At 38.2% G+C, this 13,608-nt stretch overlaps 1 protein-coding gene across 2 annotated transcripts in view; it reads right to left on the bottom strand.

Moving 5' to 3' along the window:
* Positions 1 to 1,166: 1,166 nt before the first annotated feature.
* Positions 1,167 to 13,608, bottom strand: part of dhx38 (DEAH (Asp-Glu-Ala-His) box polypeptide 38) — a 30,369-nt gene continuing 17,927 nt past the window's right edge. The window contains exons 20-28 of one of the 2 annotated variants that reach the window (XM_051898503.1): positions 10,723 to 10,931; positions 8,042 to 8,196; positions 7,794 to 7,949; positions 7,163 to 7,297; positions 6,935 to 7,060; positions 6,001 to 6,096; positions 5,795 to 5,916; positions 2,255 to 2,352; positions 1,167 to 2,163 (exon numbers count right to left, since the gene is read on the bottom strand). In XM_051898503.1, the coding sequence (XP_051754463.1) occupies positions 2,271 to 2,352; positions 5,795 to 5,916; positions 6,001 to 6,096; positions 6,935 to 7,060; positions 7,163 to 7,297; positions 7,794 to 7,949; positions 8,042 to 8,196; positions 10,723 to 10,931 (1,081 nt within the window). In that variant the 3' untranslated portion in view covers positions 1,167 to 2,163; positions 2,255 to 2,270. Of the gene's footprint in view, positions 2,353 to 5,794; positions 5,917 to 6,000; positions 6,097 to 6,934; positions 7,061 to 7,162; positions 7,298 to 7,793; positions 7,950 to 8,041; positions 8,197 to 10,722; positions 10,932 to 13,608 lie in introns of both variants that reach the window. The other variant, XM_051898502.1, reaches the window with a different exon arrangement.

Below are 13,608 nucleotides of genomic sequence, written 5' to 3' on the forward strand. Positions count from 1 at the left end.
AATTTTAGGGTTAGTAATGTCACCAACTCGGGAAGAAGCTCGTTGTAGTCCCCATCAGCCGTTTGTTGTAGTCCTTAAAAAGCGATTTCTGTAAAATAAAATATCTCCCTTTGCATTAAACTTTGAGCGTCATAACTTTGCAGATGTTGTTTATGCTCAAACAGCAACATTACACACTAACTAAAGTTAAAAAAGTGAAATCATAATCAACCACCCCTTTAAACGACCCTAATGTGCAACAAAATTCCTTATTCTGTACCAGAACAGCTTCAGGTCTTTTATATGTGCTTTTAATATAGAGCTGTTTTACTAGATGCCTTCCAAGGAGCTACCAAAGATTGATATCTAAAAGTTTTTATTTTTCTTTACTAACATTCAGATATTAAAATCAAATAAAACACCAACAATAAAAAACAACTAGCTAGGTTAGCTGATTACCTTAATTCTTTCCCCGCCTGCATTTTTTTTTTTTTTTTAAAGTTGCCTGCCACCACCAGCGTTTTCATAAAACTTGCATGGCCCCAGAATATTTTAATAATAATAATAAATAATAATAATTTTACAAGTAGTTGTTACATTATAACATTTTTCTTGGCATTCAAAGCGATTTTACATATGGAAGTGGAGAATCTCCTCAACCACCGCCACAATGTGCAGCATCCCCCTGGCCATACTGCGCCAGAACGCCCGCCAAGGGATAAACCCTTACTATTTTTTTTCCTAAGGATATCCTGGGATTTTTGATGACCACAGTGAGTCGGCTCAATATTTTGTTTTATGAATATCTGAACATGCAATATATCAAACGAAAGAACAATATAGCCTCTTCTTTTAAACAAAAAAAAACTTTTTAATCGCTTGTTTCTGCTTCTTTTTTGCACAAGTTTTGATCCAGAGATTCTGTACTTTCAAAAGATGCGTAGAAGATCAGAAGATCCCTACCGTATAACAGTGAAAACAGAAAATTCTGTCAATGACGGAGAAAGTGTTAAAAGATAGATATCGGCGTCAGTTCATACTGCCGTTTACACTTTTTCAAACAAGCGGATGCAATGAGACCTGTTTTCCTGTTTGTTCATGTGACATTTGACAAAGCCTATTGTGCAAATGTACTAAAATGTAGTGATCCAATTACCACCTTACAAAAAAATAACACTAACAAAGTGTCGCTGTGTTCATTTCTTTAATATTGAAGATAAAACCATAAAATTGAATCACAGAATGAATTTTACATTTTCAAAAATATGGTTATTCCTATTTTCCTGCGAAAACATAATTCGCCCGAGTCTAAACATGTTTTGACTTCTGCATATCTAAATCATACAAAAAAGGAAAAACACAATATACAGATATACTGTACACAACAGTAATGAAGACTAAAAGTTCAACAGACCCCTATTTGAAAGCTTCAGAAAACACAGAGCAACAGAGCCCTGAAAATCAGAAAGCGAAATGACCCTCAGTGGAAAACAGTTGATCATGTTGCGGTTTTTGTGAATTCGCAGCAGTCGAGGCCTGTCATCTCTGTCGGTACACGGTAGATCTGTTCAATGACTTGCAGCCCAATTGCATCAAAGACGACACAGGATTTGACCGCCGCCTGGTCAGTGTTGATTCCAGCAGAATGATGAAATATTCTAGCAATGTTTTTTGTCAGAATAACAAAGGCGTGCTTCATCCACAGGGGATTAACCTATCAAAGTACAGGAAGTTAATATTCATGGATGCTCTGTGTTCTCTGAAAGAATGATACAACAGCTGCATTTCACAAGCCAAAATATGAGAGGATGTGAATTACAATTCCAGGGTAAAGTGAATATTACAGAAGCACATGAATAAATTTGGCTGTTCTGGTTTATAGAAACACTTCAAACATAAAAAAGCCCTGTTGATGGGCAAAGTATAACCAATAATGTAAATAAAGATTTTTTTTTTTTCTTTAGTTCAAGTGCATTCAAAACTAAGAATGAAAAAGGTGTTTGTTTTTTAATTTAAGCATTGAATCAATGTAAGATCAGGTGCTGCACTAGCATCCACTTTTTTTTTTGTGTCAGACTTATTTGTGCTTCTTTTGGACCGTCTGGACTTTGTCTGAGGGGAAGACATGATGACTGGAAATTTTCTCCTTATACAATTGCTCCTACTGCTGGCCAAACGCAGAAGCTGCATGCGACAAACACAATGATGATCATATTTAAGAAAATTGCACTGACAGAAGCAACTGTACTAAACAACATCACATTTGCAATATTACGTGGGTGAAATAAGCACTATAAGCCAAATCGGGCCGGCGTTCGTTTTGGCGTCATAGGCGTTTCTTCTTTCCTTCCTGGGGTGCAGATCTTGATTGACCTGTTTGAAAATGAAAAAAAAGACGTTTTTATTCCAGGATGTTAATTTAAATAGAAAGGTTGTGTATGTGACTGTAATGTGCCACGGATCAGAAGTTGTGAGGTTTGCTCTAAGGTTAAATGAGAAGAATAGGCAGAGAGGAAAGGACAGTTTGTCTCTGTGGGGACCTGCGGGACACGGGTCTGATGTAGCTGACAGGGTGATCTATCATCTTTAATTACAGCACTGCACAGCGCTCCCTCCTCACACCGCCAGCAATTACATCCATCAGGCCGTGACCCTCCTGCTCCTCCAGCACAGACTCCACTCACACCTCCATCACTTCACTTCTGCTGCCTGCCTGCCGTCCACCCCTTTCAACTTTTAGCCAGTTATATATATATATATATATATATATATAAAACATATATAGTTTTTTTTTTTTTTAACCAAACATTCCAATTAACTAGATTTTTCCATTCTCTGAAGAAAATGTGAGTTGCAAAACTCTCTGCCACTATGCTAGGGTGTATACTACATGCCTTCTGTTGTCAGATTCACAGTTTATGCTTTTTTTTAGCAAGTAAAAGGCCTTTTATTTTCGTTTTTATAAAGTAAATATAAGAACAACTTTTATATTGTTAGTAACATTTTAAGATGAACACTCACTCAACTGAAGCAACTTAGGTTTACCTGATTATCCATACATCACTTTTTTTGTGAAATCATGCTAAAATGTGAGTATCGAATATGATCCATCAGGCTTTTGAGGAACGTGTTTTTGTTCATCTCTCAATCATCATTGTATGGCATTGCATATGTTTTGTCCTCCACAATAAAACCTACATAACACAAAGCATTTAAATATTATCTTACTAAGACATATTATTGGGATATATAGAGCGACAACTGATATTTATATGCATTTTATGCAAGTAGTCTGCTGCAAAAATAAAGATTTCATCTTACGTTTTGGTCATAAATATCAGAAACTGCACCAATTTGCATATTTTTGCTCAGTCTGGGCCTCTGAATAAAAAAAATTAAAAAAAACATGTATGCAAACTTTTTTTTATATATTTTGTCTAAAATGTCTTTATAGGGTTAAAGCTTAATAATTTCTATTTACTTTGCTAGCACACATTACTAGTCTTGTGTTGAACAATTCATCTGTGCAAGTTAATCCACAGAAAATAAAAATTCTTAATCTTAAACAGTTGATGGACCCATTGACTTCCATAGTAGGAAAAAAAAATACTATGGAAGTCAATGGCTACCGTCAACTGTCTGGTTACCAACAGTCTTCAAAATATCTTCTTTTGTGTTCAACAGAAGAAAGAAACTCATACAGGTTTGGAACAACATAAGAATTTAAATTTTTGGAGGGAACTATCCCTTTAACCCCTGACAGTCTGCTGCGAGCGATAAATGGTGAGGAGGTGCCCTAAAATCAAGCCATGGCCTCTATTTTTTCTCATTCAATATTCCGTCATACGTAACAAAACTGAAGTAAAGTAGGTTGCAAATTCCAGTTCACGCAGACTTTAAACTTTCACAAATGACTTGTCCCGCAAATGAACTGAATGAATGATTCCTCAAATTGCGTGGGTTGAGGCCAGGTGTGCTATTACTTAAGGCAGGAACACACCAAGCCGACGCCGATGAACTAGTGGCAATGAAAGCAGACTGCAGGGTTGGCTCACGTCAGCAGCATCTGAGTCCAAAGTTGCCCTGACACACCAAACCGATGCTCGAGTATTATCGCCAAGTAGCATGTCCGTACTGTGCCTGTGTAAGAAGAAATGCCTTTCTGTACCAGCAGGTGGCAGTAGCTGAACAGCTAATCAGAATGATCAGATGGCCCGACTGACCGACGAGGTCCGACGCCGATTCAACATGTCGAATCGGTCGAAAAAAAGCCGACGAGGACCAACTTCAGCCGACAGTACGGAACACACTGAGAAAACTTAGTCGGCCGACAAACAATAACTGCCCGACGGGCCGACCGTCGGCTTGGTGTGTTCCAGGCTTTAGAGATCACTCAGACTTTACATTTTTTTCTGGTAGACAATAAAAAAAATCCACTATTTTTGAATAAAGTAATGCATTATAAACATCTTTGGGCTTGTTGTTTGGGCTTGCCTTGTAAAGTGAGTCACTTTATGTACTTCTTATGAACAAAGTGGGCAGTTGTGGGTCACAAACTTTTGGTCTTATTTCAATTTATTTTGGCCGATTGGCAGCATCTGAATTTTAAGAGAGTTCATTTGGTTTTAGAAAGCAGTTGTCACTCATTTAAATGACTGAACTGTGCATGTAAATACTGACAGGATTAATCAGCAGAACACCTAAGAAACCACATAGCAACACCCTGGCAACCAAGCACAACTTCCTAGCACTATCCACTTTATTTTTCACATAAGAGCGGCGCGGCCATTTGTAAATTTGTCATTCGCTTTCAGTTATTTTTAGCTGTACAAAAATTATGCTGCTTGATACTGCAAACTGGTATTTCTTAGCATATTATTTTAATGTATTGTCTTAATTATAAACACTGGTTTGTAGCGCAAAGAGTTTTTCCATTTACTGCACTTTTTTTATTCTTCTCGTTATTTCCCTATAGTGGCTAATGAATCGGAAGTCTCGCACATTCACAAAAACTAGCTTACTTCCGCATTGAAAAATAAGGTAAAGATATGGCAAGGATTTTCAAAGCGTTTTCTTCAGAAGAAATGTAAAATGTCCTCTAAGTGACCTGTGGGTCCTGCAGGATTCAGGTCAGGTGAGATGAGATGAGCTGTGATCTCATCTTAGATCAGACAGCGTCTTCCTATCAGCTTATTTAAAACCCCATAAAGGCATCAGAACCCAAGAGGGAGGCCGGCACCTTAATTATCCATCTCCCCATCATGCAAATCAAAAGTCTAATCCCCACTTTTAATGTGATTATTGTCAGGACGTCCATCACGCAGACTGTCAGCCGAAGGCTTTGATACGGAGATAAAAGTCCTGATTAATTAATGAAGTGTTATTTTACAGGACACATTTCCCGCTTTTGTGGAGCTGACAGGTGTGTGTAAAATTAATTTCCAGGATTAGTCTGAAAATTAGCGTCTGTCTCTCTCCTCCCCGTCCGAGGCGGTACAATTTAAATTGCTACAGTAATGGGGGTCAGCCAGGAGTCAATATTATTTCTTTTTCTCTCCTGTGGAGACGGGAGGTGAGAATAGCTCATCATGGAAAAGACAAGGAGACGCTAGGTGATGAAAGAGATGAGGAGGGTGTGAGCGGGATAATAGTCTTCCCAAAAATTGCGACATTAGTATTTCAGCACGGCAGCCATTTGATGGCTTCCTTCTAAATAGGATGATTCAGATTTCATGAGAGTGCGAGCAGTTGTTCTAAAGAGCAGGAAGTGACTCTAAACCCTGAGTGACAGCAGTATGTGTGATGGCTGAAGTACCTGACGCTGCCCAGGTGGTTCTTCCTCTCCTGCTCCTCTTTCCGTGCAAGGATCTGTTGTTGTGCAAGGGACATCTCCTCCTCCATGATGGAGATTTCCTCCTTGGCTCTCCTTCGGTTCTCCTGGAAGAGGGACCAAAAGTAAGTGAGACCAAAATAGAGACCGCAAGTGTTGAATCTGTGATATTCAGGATGGATGTTTCTCACCTGTCTGCTCTTGTTTGCATGTTTGATACTGTAGAACATGGGCCCGAGCTCAGCCAGCCACTCTCCATCCACTGCCGTCACACACTGCATGTACTCCTGAAACACAAACACACATGCGTGTCATCAAACTGTTCACCAGGGCACTGGGATATGAACTGCCCGGCAAAAAAGGCTAATACTCTACTCTATGTTCATTCTTGCATTAAACATTTTGCATCTGATTGCATTATATATATAAATTTTTTTTATTTTTTTTGTGGAAATAGTTATACACTATACTACTTTTATTCATCAAGGACGAATTAAGTTTAATCAAATGTGACAGAAATCTTTTGTAACATTATAAACTTTACTATTTCAAATGAATGAACCCTGAAAAAAACATATGATTTCCACAAAAATATTAAATCATCAAAAACTGTGTTCAACAGTTAATAATAAATGTAATAATAATAATAATAATAAGAAATGTTTCTTGAGCATCAATTCATCATGTGACACTGAAGACTGGAGTAATGATGCTGAAAATGCAGCTTTATCATCACAGGAATAAATAAATACAGTAACACTTTATTGTTACATGTTGCATGTAGTTACTATAGTAATAACTATGAATTATGCATAATAACATGCAACTAACCCTAAACCAAACCCTAATCTAACCCTGACTCTATAGTATGTACATGTTTTAATTAATATTAGTCAGTACTTGAGAGTGTAAATGTATAATTGCACTGAAACAAGGATACCTTAAAATAAAGTGTAACCATAAATACAAATAGTTTATAAATACAACAGTGGAAAAAACGTCTGAACGAGGAACAGGATCAGGAAATGTTGCTAACTGGATTCAAACTTGTATCACCCATATAAGCACCACATCTCATACTAACTTATGTCACTTCACATTTAAGGGCTGAGGACGAAGAAGTACCTTTGTGGTCATGACCAATTCATGGTAGATGATGTAGTCAGGGGTGTAGCCCATCCCGAACAGAGCGCTGGTGGGGTGCAGATGGCAGGGCATCCCAGTTCTCACATTCACATACTCCCCTATTCCCTAAACACACAGATACAATGCATGAAGACACATCACTTCAGGTGTTGCTTGATGAAACTGAATCCAACATTACATTGCCAAATATGCTAAGTAGCTGCGTACCTTTAATTTAGCAGCCTGGTGAAAGTACGCAGCACAGATGCACTTCCTGATCACATCCCAGTCAGAGCCGCTGGAGATCAGGTTCATTTTCTGCTGCACCATGATGTCTTTGAGCTGAGATCGAACCTCACGCACCTGTGATGCACACAGACACATTGTTATTAGTGTAAACTGTAATAAAAGAAAAAGCATGCTTAACTTTGCACTAAAATGTTCAAAGAAAATGTACAGTTAAACCTGTTAGATGGACATAAATATTTAAAAAGCCAACAAATAACATCTCTGAATATTCTTCAGAAGAAGAACATCTCTCTATATATATATATTAGTCCCCAATTAAATAAATAATGAATGTATGAATGAAAGAATTTCAGGATGGGACAGAGCCAGCTTATATTGTTACTCATTTCTCATGCGAAGAGAATATTTACCTAGAAGTCTTAAAGGTACAGTAGCAAAGAATATGCACATTAGCTGTAATGGTCAAAGACTGACCATTTTTCCATGTTAACCCATTCTGACAATTGTAAGTAGACTTCAGGGAAAATTTTAAATAACATGTCATGGAATGATATTGCCCCTTTAATTAATGAATTTGATTGGTTGAGAGTGACGCCTCAGGTTGACGTACCTTGCGCATGGCTTTGGTGTGGATGAAGTGATCGTTACACCAGATGCTGGAGTAATTGTTGTTCTTCCACTGCAGGTAAACGTTGAGGTATGTCAGGTGATCACTCTCAGGCACTGAGAACTTCTCTCTCACCTGGTCACTCTCCTCCTCTCGACCCTAGACAAGTAACGGCAGTTTTTAGCATTTCAAAAACAACCCACAGCACATTTACAGGCCAAAAGACTCTAGTAAAGAGCATGGTAATGTACCTTTGGTCTGTAGAAGATGGATGGCACTGACAACATGGAGACGATGATAAGAATGTCAGCACTGCAGGCCATGTCACATGACACAATCAGCATTTTCGACAGAGCCGGATCCAGAGGAAACTCCACCATGAGCCGCCCGGTGGGCGTCAGAGCGCCTGAGACAGAGACGAGAAGAAAGCATCCTCAAATACAGGCAAAAGTCAAAAGGGATTAGAAAGCACCCCTTTCAGAAGTGCTGATGGTGGGAAAATGATTCCACTTTGAGATTCTCATCAAACTTTTCAGAAGCTCAGATTTCAAAGATTACATGACAGACTAAGAAGATTAGCGAGAGAGCGCCGTGAAAAGCAGAGAAGATATTTGGGCAGGTAAGCCTTAATCAGAAATAATCTGCTGTTAACACGAGACGAGAGCTGGAGGGAAAAGCGCTCCACATAGTCAAATCCCCACAAACCCCTGAGAGATACGCAGGAAATGAGATTGAGATCCCTCTCTGGTCACACAGACAGTTTTACTTCAGTTGCTACAGCTGAACTTCGAGTAAGACCTTAATACTTCACTGCAGCACTTCACAAGCTTAAATCTACTCAACTAGAATGCAAGTTACACTCGAGAGATTTTTCCCCCAAAAAATAATGTCACTACCATCAGTTATCTTTAAACATCGATATATCTAAACACTGGCGAGTGAAGATATACTCAATAAAAAAAGAAACGTTCCTTTTCAGGATACTGTATTTTAAAGGGGACCTATAATGCCCTTTTCACAAGATGTAATATAAGTCTCTGGTGTCCCCAGAATGTGTCTGAAGTTTCAGCTCAAAATACCCCACAGATCATTTATTATAGCTTGTCAAATTTGCCCCTATTTGGGTGTGAGCAAAAACACGCCGTTTTTGTGTGTGTCCCTTTAAATGAAAATGAGCTGCTGCTCCCAGCACGCTTTCCAGAAGAGGGCGGAGCTTTAACAGCTCACGCTTCGGTTGCTCAACAACAATAAAGATGGAGAATCTCACGTAGCTAAAACTGATGGAAAAACTCAGGAAGAAGTTACAACTTTTAGAATGCAACTGGACGTTTCTGAACGGTTAGTGGATAAATTTATGTAGTTGCTGTGGAGTTGATTCAACTCATCGACTAGCATGTGCCGTCATGTTAATCTTTTGTGCAAATCCAGCGTAGAATTGACCCTCGTTTGTGAAGCAGTCCGGCATAAAATGACGGCCATGGCAACAACACTCTACTACAACAACTCTTCCTCTTTTCTAAAGCAGCCCAACATGGCCTCACCCCCTTTGTTGCGTGTTCTCGGGGGCAGGGTTTATGTAAATTTTAGGGTTAGTGATGTCAGTAACCCGGGAAGAAGCTCATTGTAGTCCCTACCAGCCATTTGTTGTAGTCCTTAAAAAGTGATTTCTGTAAAAGAAAATATCTCCCTTTGCATTGAACTTTGAGCGTCGTAACTTTGCAGACGTTGTTTATGCTCAAACAGCAATATTACACAATAACTAAAATTAAAAAAGTGAAATCATAATCATTAAGGTCACAGTTACAGTAACTTAGGACACTACAGAGACCTTTCTACTGCTTCTGAAAAACCACAAAAGATGCTCAGGGTCCCTGATCACCTGTGTGAACATGCCATAGTCCTGCTGCAGGGAGACAAGAGGGCTGCAGATGTGAACAGAGCAATAAAATGCACTGTCCATAACGTAAGCTACAGGGAGGACAGCTGATCGAACCAGATACTGAATCAGGTCAACACGTTTCTCAGGCATTCTTTACTTAAACTGCGTCTGACAGAAAAGTCAACAGCTTTCATGCACGTCTGTCAAAAGTTTCACATCAGAAAAACATTTAGAATTAAGTTTGTTGTGGTTTCTTTACACCAGATGACCCCCTTAAAACGGTTCTGCAACCCACTTTTGAAACACTTTTTAGCACCGCTCTTGTCCCTTGCTTTGTTATCGTTAATTCTTTACGTTTGTATATATTATTTGTAAATAGGTATTTATTTGTTTTGGATGTATGTTTGGTTCACTGTTTATTGTATTATTGGGTGTTTTGTTATATTGAATTATTTTTCTTACTAAAAGCAACTACAAATTCAGTTTTCCTCTCTGCCTGTTTCTTTATTGCACACATCACATCTCCTTAATAGAAAAGTATATTCCTTTTAACAGCATTTTAATAGTTAATTTTTCTTGTTATATCTCCATATCCCCTAGACGCCAGGGGGACGTAACAACTACTTTAAACAGCATTCAAAATAAAAGTATTTTTAAAAATTTTATATCATGTGCATTACAATTAAACAAATTTATTAAAAAATATTATTTTGCTTGCTTATTTTCTATTATTATGAATTAGCTTCTCTATTTTAAGCATTGCTTTGATTCTAAATCAAACCTCACCATCAAGCATTTTCCTGGTTTCCTATTATGAATGTGGCCTTCTATGTCACACTGTGTCATAATTACAACATATAAACGCACACTTAATCCTGACATTATTTTATCATTCCTAATATCATTATCTAATTACACAGTAGTTAATGTCTCTGAAGACCAGATTCACTCTACTGTTCCTTATGATAAAAAGTGGCAAAAGGGACAAAAAATTTAAATTAGAGATTTTCGTGGTCCAATGCTGATTCAGTGTCTGAGGCTGAGTGGTCTCACCTGTGTTGTCAAGAGCTCCCAAGATCCACAGCTGGTACATGGAGTTCAGCATGTTGTCTTCAGGTGGTGGATCCATGAAGTGGAAGAGCAGAAGGTCTTGCACTCCCAGTGACTTGAGCAGCAGCACAACATTGGCCAGGTTAGTGCGCTGGATCTCTGGGATAGTGGTGGTGAGCATTTCATTCTTGAAGGCACTCTGAGTGTACAACCTGAAGTGAACAAACACAATGGAAAGAAAGATCCATTCATTTTCTGTAAACATTATAACATGTCATACCCTGACACAATGTGATACAGTGGCAAGCGAAAAATCCAGTGTATTCCTTGTTATTCCAATGTTATCCACATCATATTTCATCTGCAACAGCATTGTGAACTTTTATAAATATACATTTGGTCGTTAAGTTTTAAATGCATCATTATGCTAACACATGAGAGTTCTCCGCATGAAAGACCCACGACTGGCAGATCAATGTGCTACTAAATTAAATTAAATTGAATGTGAAAGATTTTAACTGTGATGAGATATGATTGACAGGCCAGTTAAATGGTGACAGGATGCACGTAACTAAGCGACAGAGCACTCCGTTAAAGACGCAATTATGACGATGTAGTATGTCCCAAAGCTTGCCTACTATTCTGCTACACACTCAAAAGTATGTACTTTTTCTTCTCAAAAACAGTACATACTTTTAGGGCGTAGTATGAGTTGATCTGGGTAGCTGAAATCTCACTGGTCAAAAAACCCACTGCACATAACTGTATTTACATATTAAATATGTTTTGATTGGCAGTAATTTGCTTCACTGCACCAGTTTGATTAATTAAATGCTTCATTAGAAAGGTATGGAATAAAATAAAGAGAATTGGGCGAGATACAGTCTGAATAAACATTTAATGCAAAAGGTCCAAATAAAGACTTATACATGACATAAATGTATGTAACACACCAATGAAAAAGTTCTCTACCTCCAAACTTTAGAAGAGCTGGAGGGAAGCCCTTAACAATGAGCTATGTCCAAACTACCTCTGAGCATCTTAAAATATCACAGCTCTCCTTGCTGCTCCATAGAGACAGATCTGAGAGAACAGCAGATTTCTGCAGCTATTCAACAAAATGGGTAATCCCTCAGAAGATGGCGTGAAGAAGAAACTCTGGGAAGCTCTGTAGTACAGCGTATGCATTTATGCATATCAGTCCTTCTGGCTCTTGTGAATGTGCCGCAATCACAGCCAGAGCTTTTCAGTTACGCATTCATCACACACACACACACGGCTCTTGGCCACATTACAAAGCGTCTGGCTGAACAGAATTGATTCTTGATGCACAGATGTTTGGTAAAGGACGCATGCGACTAATCCGGCATGTGCCACACACTTTCACTCACAGGGAGGCAAAACAATCAGTTGTGTGACTGTAAAACAGCGAGACAGTGTGTCATTGCATCTTTGGGGCTGTGCAGATTTGAAAAGGTCACAGTCAAAAAAGCCCAGAGGAGCCTTTGTCTCAAATCCTCAGAGGTGTAAACAAAAAATTAAACTGTGTGAAATCCTCTCAAGATTACAGTCCCGTCCCCCTCCTGCAGTCGCCCTGCCTCACTGATAGAGGTTTCAGAAAAGACTGAGCAAAAAGAAGAATAAAGCTCATGGACACACTGTTCAAGTGCCTGTATTAGCAAAGAGAGGCCAGAGTCTGTATTTACAACACAGAGACACCTGAACGATTCACTTCGTTTGGATGATTCGTTTCAATGTACCGGATCAAAAAACTGATTCATCACTGTTTCATCACTCAAGTCTGTCTCGCCTTAAAGTCAGCATGGAATAAAAATGTATCCATGCATTTTTTTTTAATCAAAATACGTTAACTCAATCTTCCGGTGAAATGACAGACTTCTCTCTGATGAATTATGCAGGACTTCTCCAATCATTTATTGCCCTTTAACCATGCCCCTTACAAGCTCATGTTCATCAGCCTCCTCTTTTAAATGCCCACGTCTCAAAATCCAATCAACAACCATTGCATAGAACCAAGTCCCGCCCTACATTTTTTCTTTTTCGATAATCTGTTACACTCAGATGTACATCACAATATGGAAGAAAAGATATGTCGATACTTTCGATTAATCGTAACTTCAATTTCCAGCCTCCTCTGAAGCATCTCTGTCTCAAAAAGGCACTGCACAGCATTTTATATATCATTGTTGTAGTAAAATACACTATCAGTCTGAATAATTATAATTTTTTAATATTCTTGAAAAAAAGTCTCTTATATTCACCAAGGCTGCATTTATTAGATCAATAATACAGTAAAAACTAGTGTTGTGAAATATTATTACAATTCAAAGTAGCTGTTTTCTATTTGAATATATTTTAAAATGTAGTTTATTCCTGTGATCAAAGCTGAATTTTCAGCATCATTACTCTAGTCTTCAGTGTCACATGATCCTTCAGAAATCATTCTAATATGCTGATTTGCTGCTCAAGAAACATTTCTATTACAGTTGTCCTGCTTAATATTTTTGTGCAAACTGCGACAGACAACCATTCAAAAGTTATGGTAATACATTTATTCAGCAAGAAAGAACTAAATTGATCAAAAGTGACAGTAAAGACATTTATAATGTTACAAAAAAGAATTAATCACAGTTTCCACAAAAACATTAAGCAGCAAAAACTCATCCCTAAAAAGTAGAACACACAATGACAAAATCATGGTAAAATCATCACAATGAGAAAGTCATTGTCATAAACCTTTTTGCCCCTTTGCACAAGGACAATCATGAGCAAGTGATACATTGTCTCTAAACATGGATAAACAAAAATATTTATGATGTTTTTGAATCGCTAAACTTCTTTTATCAACCCTCTATGGACACACTGAAG

This window comes from Ctenopharyngodon idella, chromosome 7 (assembly GCF_019924925.1).
Source record: "Ctenopharyngodon idella isolate HZGC_01 chromosome 7, HZGC01, whole genome shotgun sequence".
Taxonomy (NCBI): domain Eukaryota; kingdom Metazoa; phylum Chordata; class Actinopteri; order Cypriniformes; family Xenocyprididae; genus Ctenopharyngodon; species Ctenopharyngodon idella.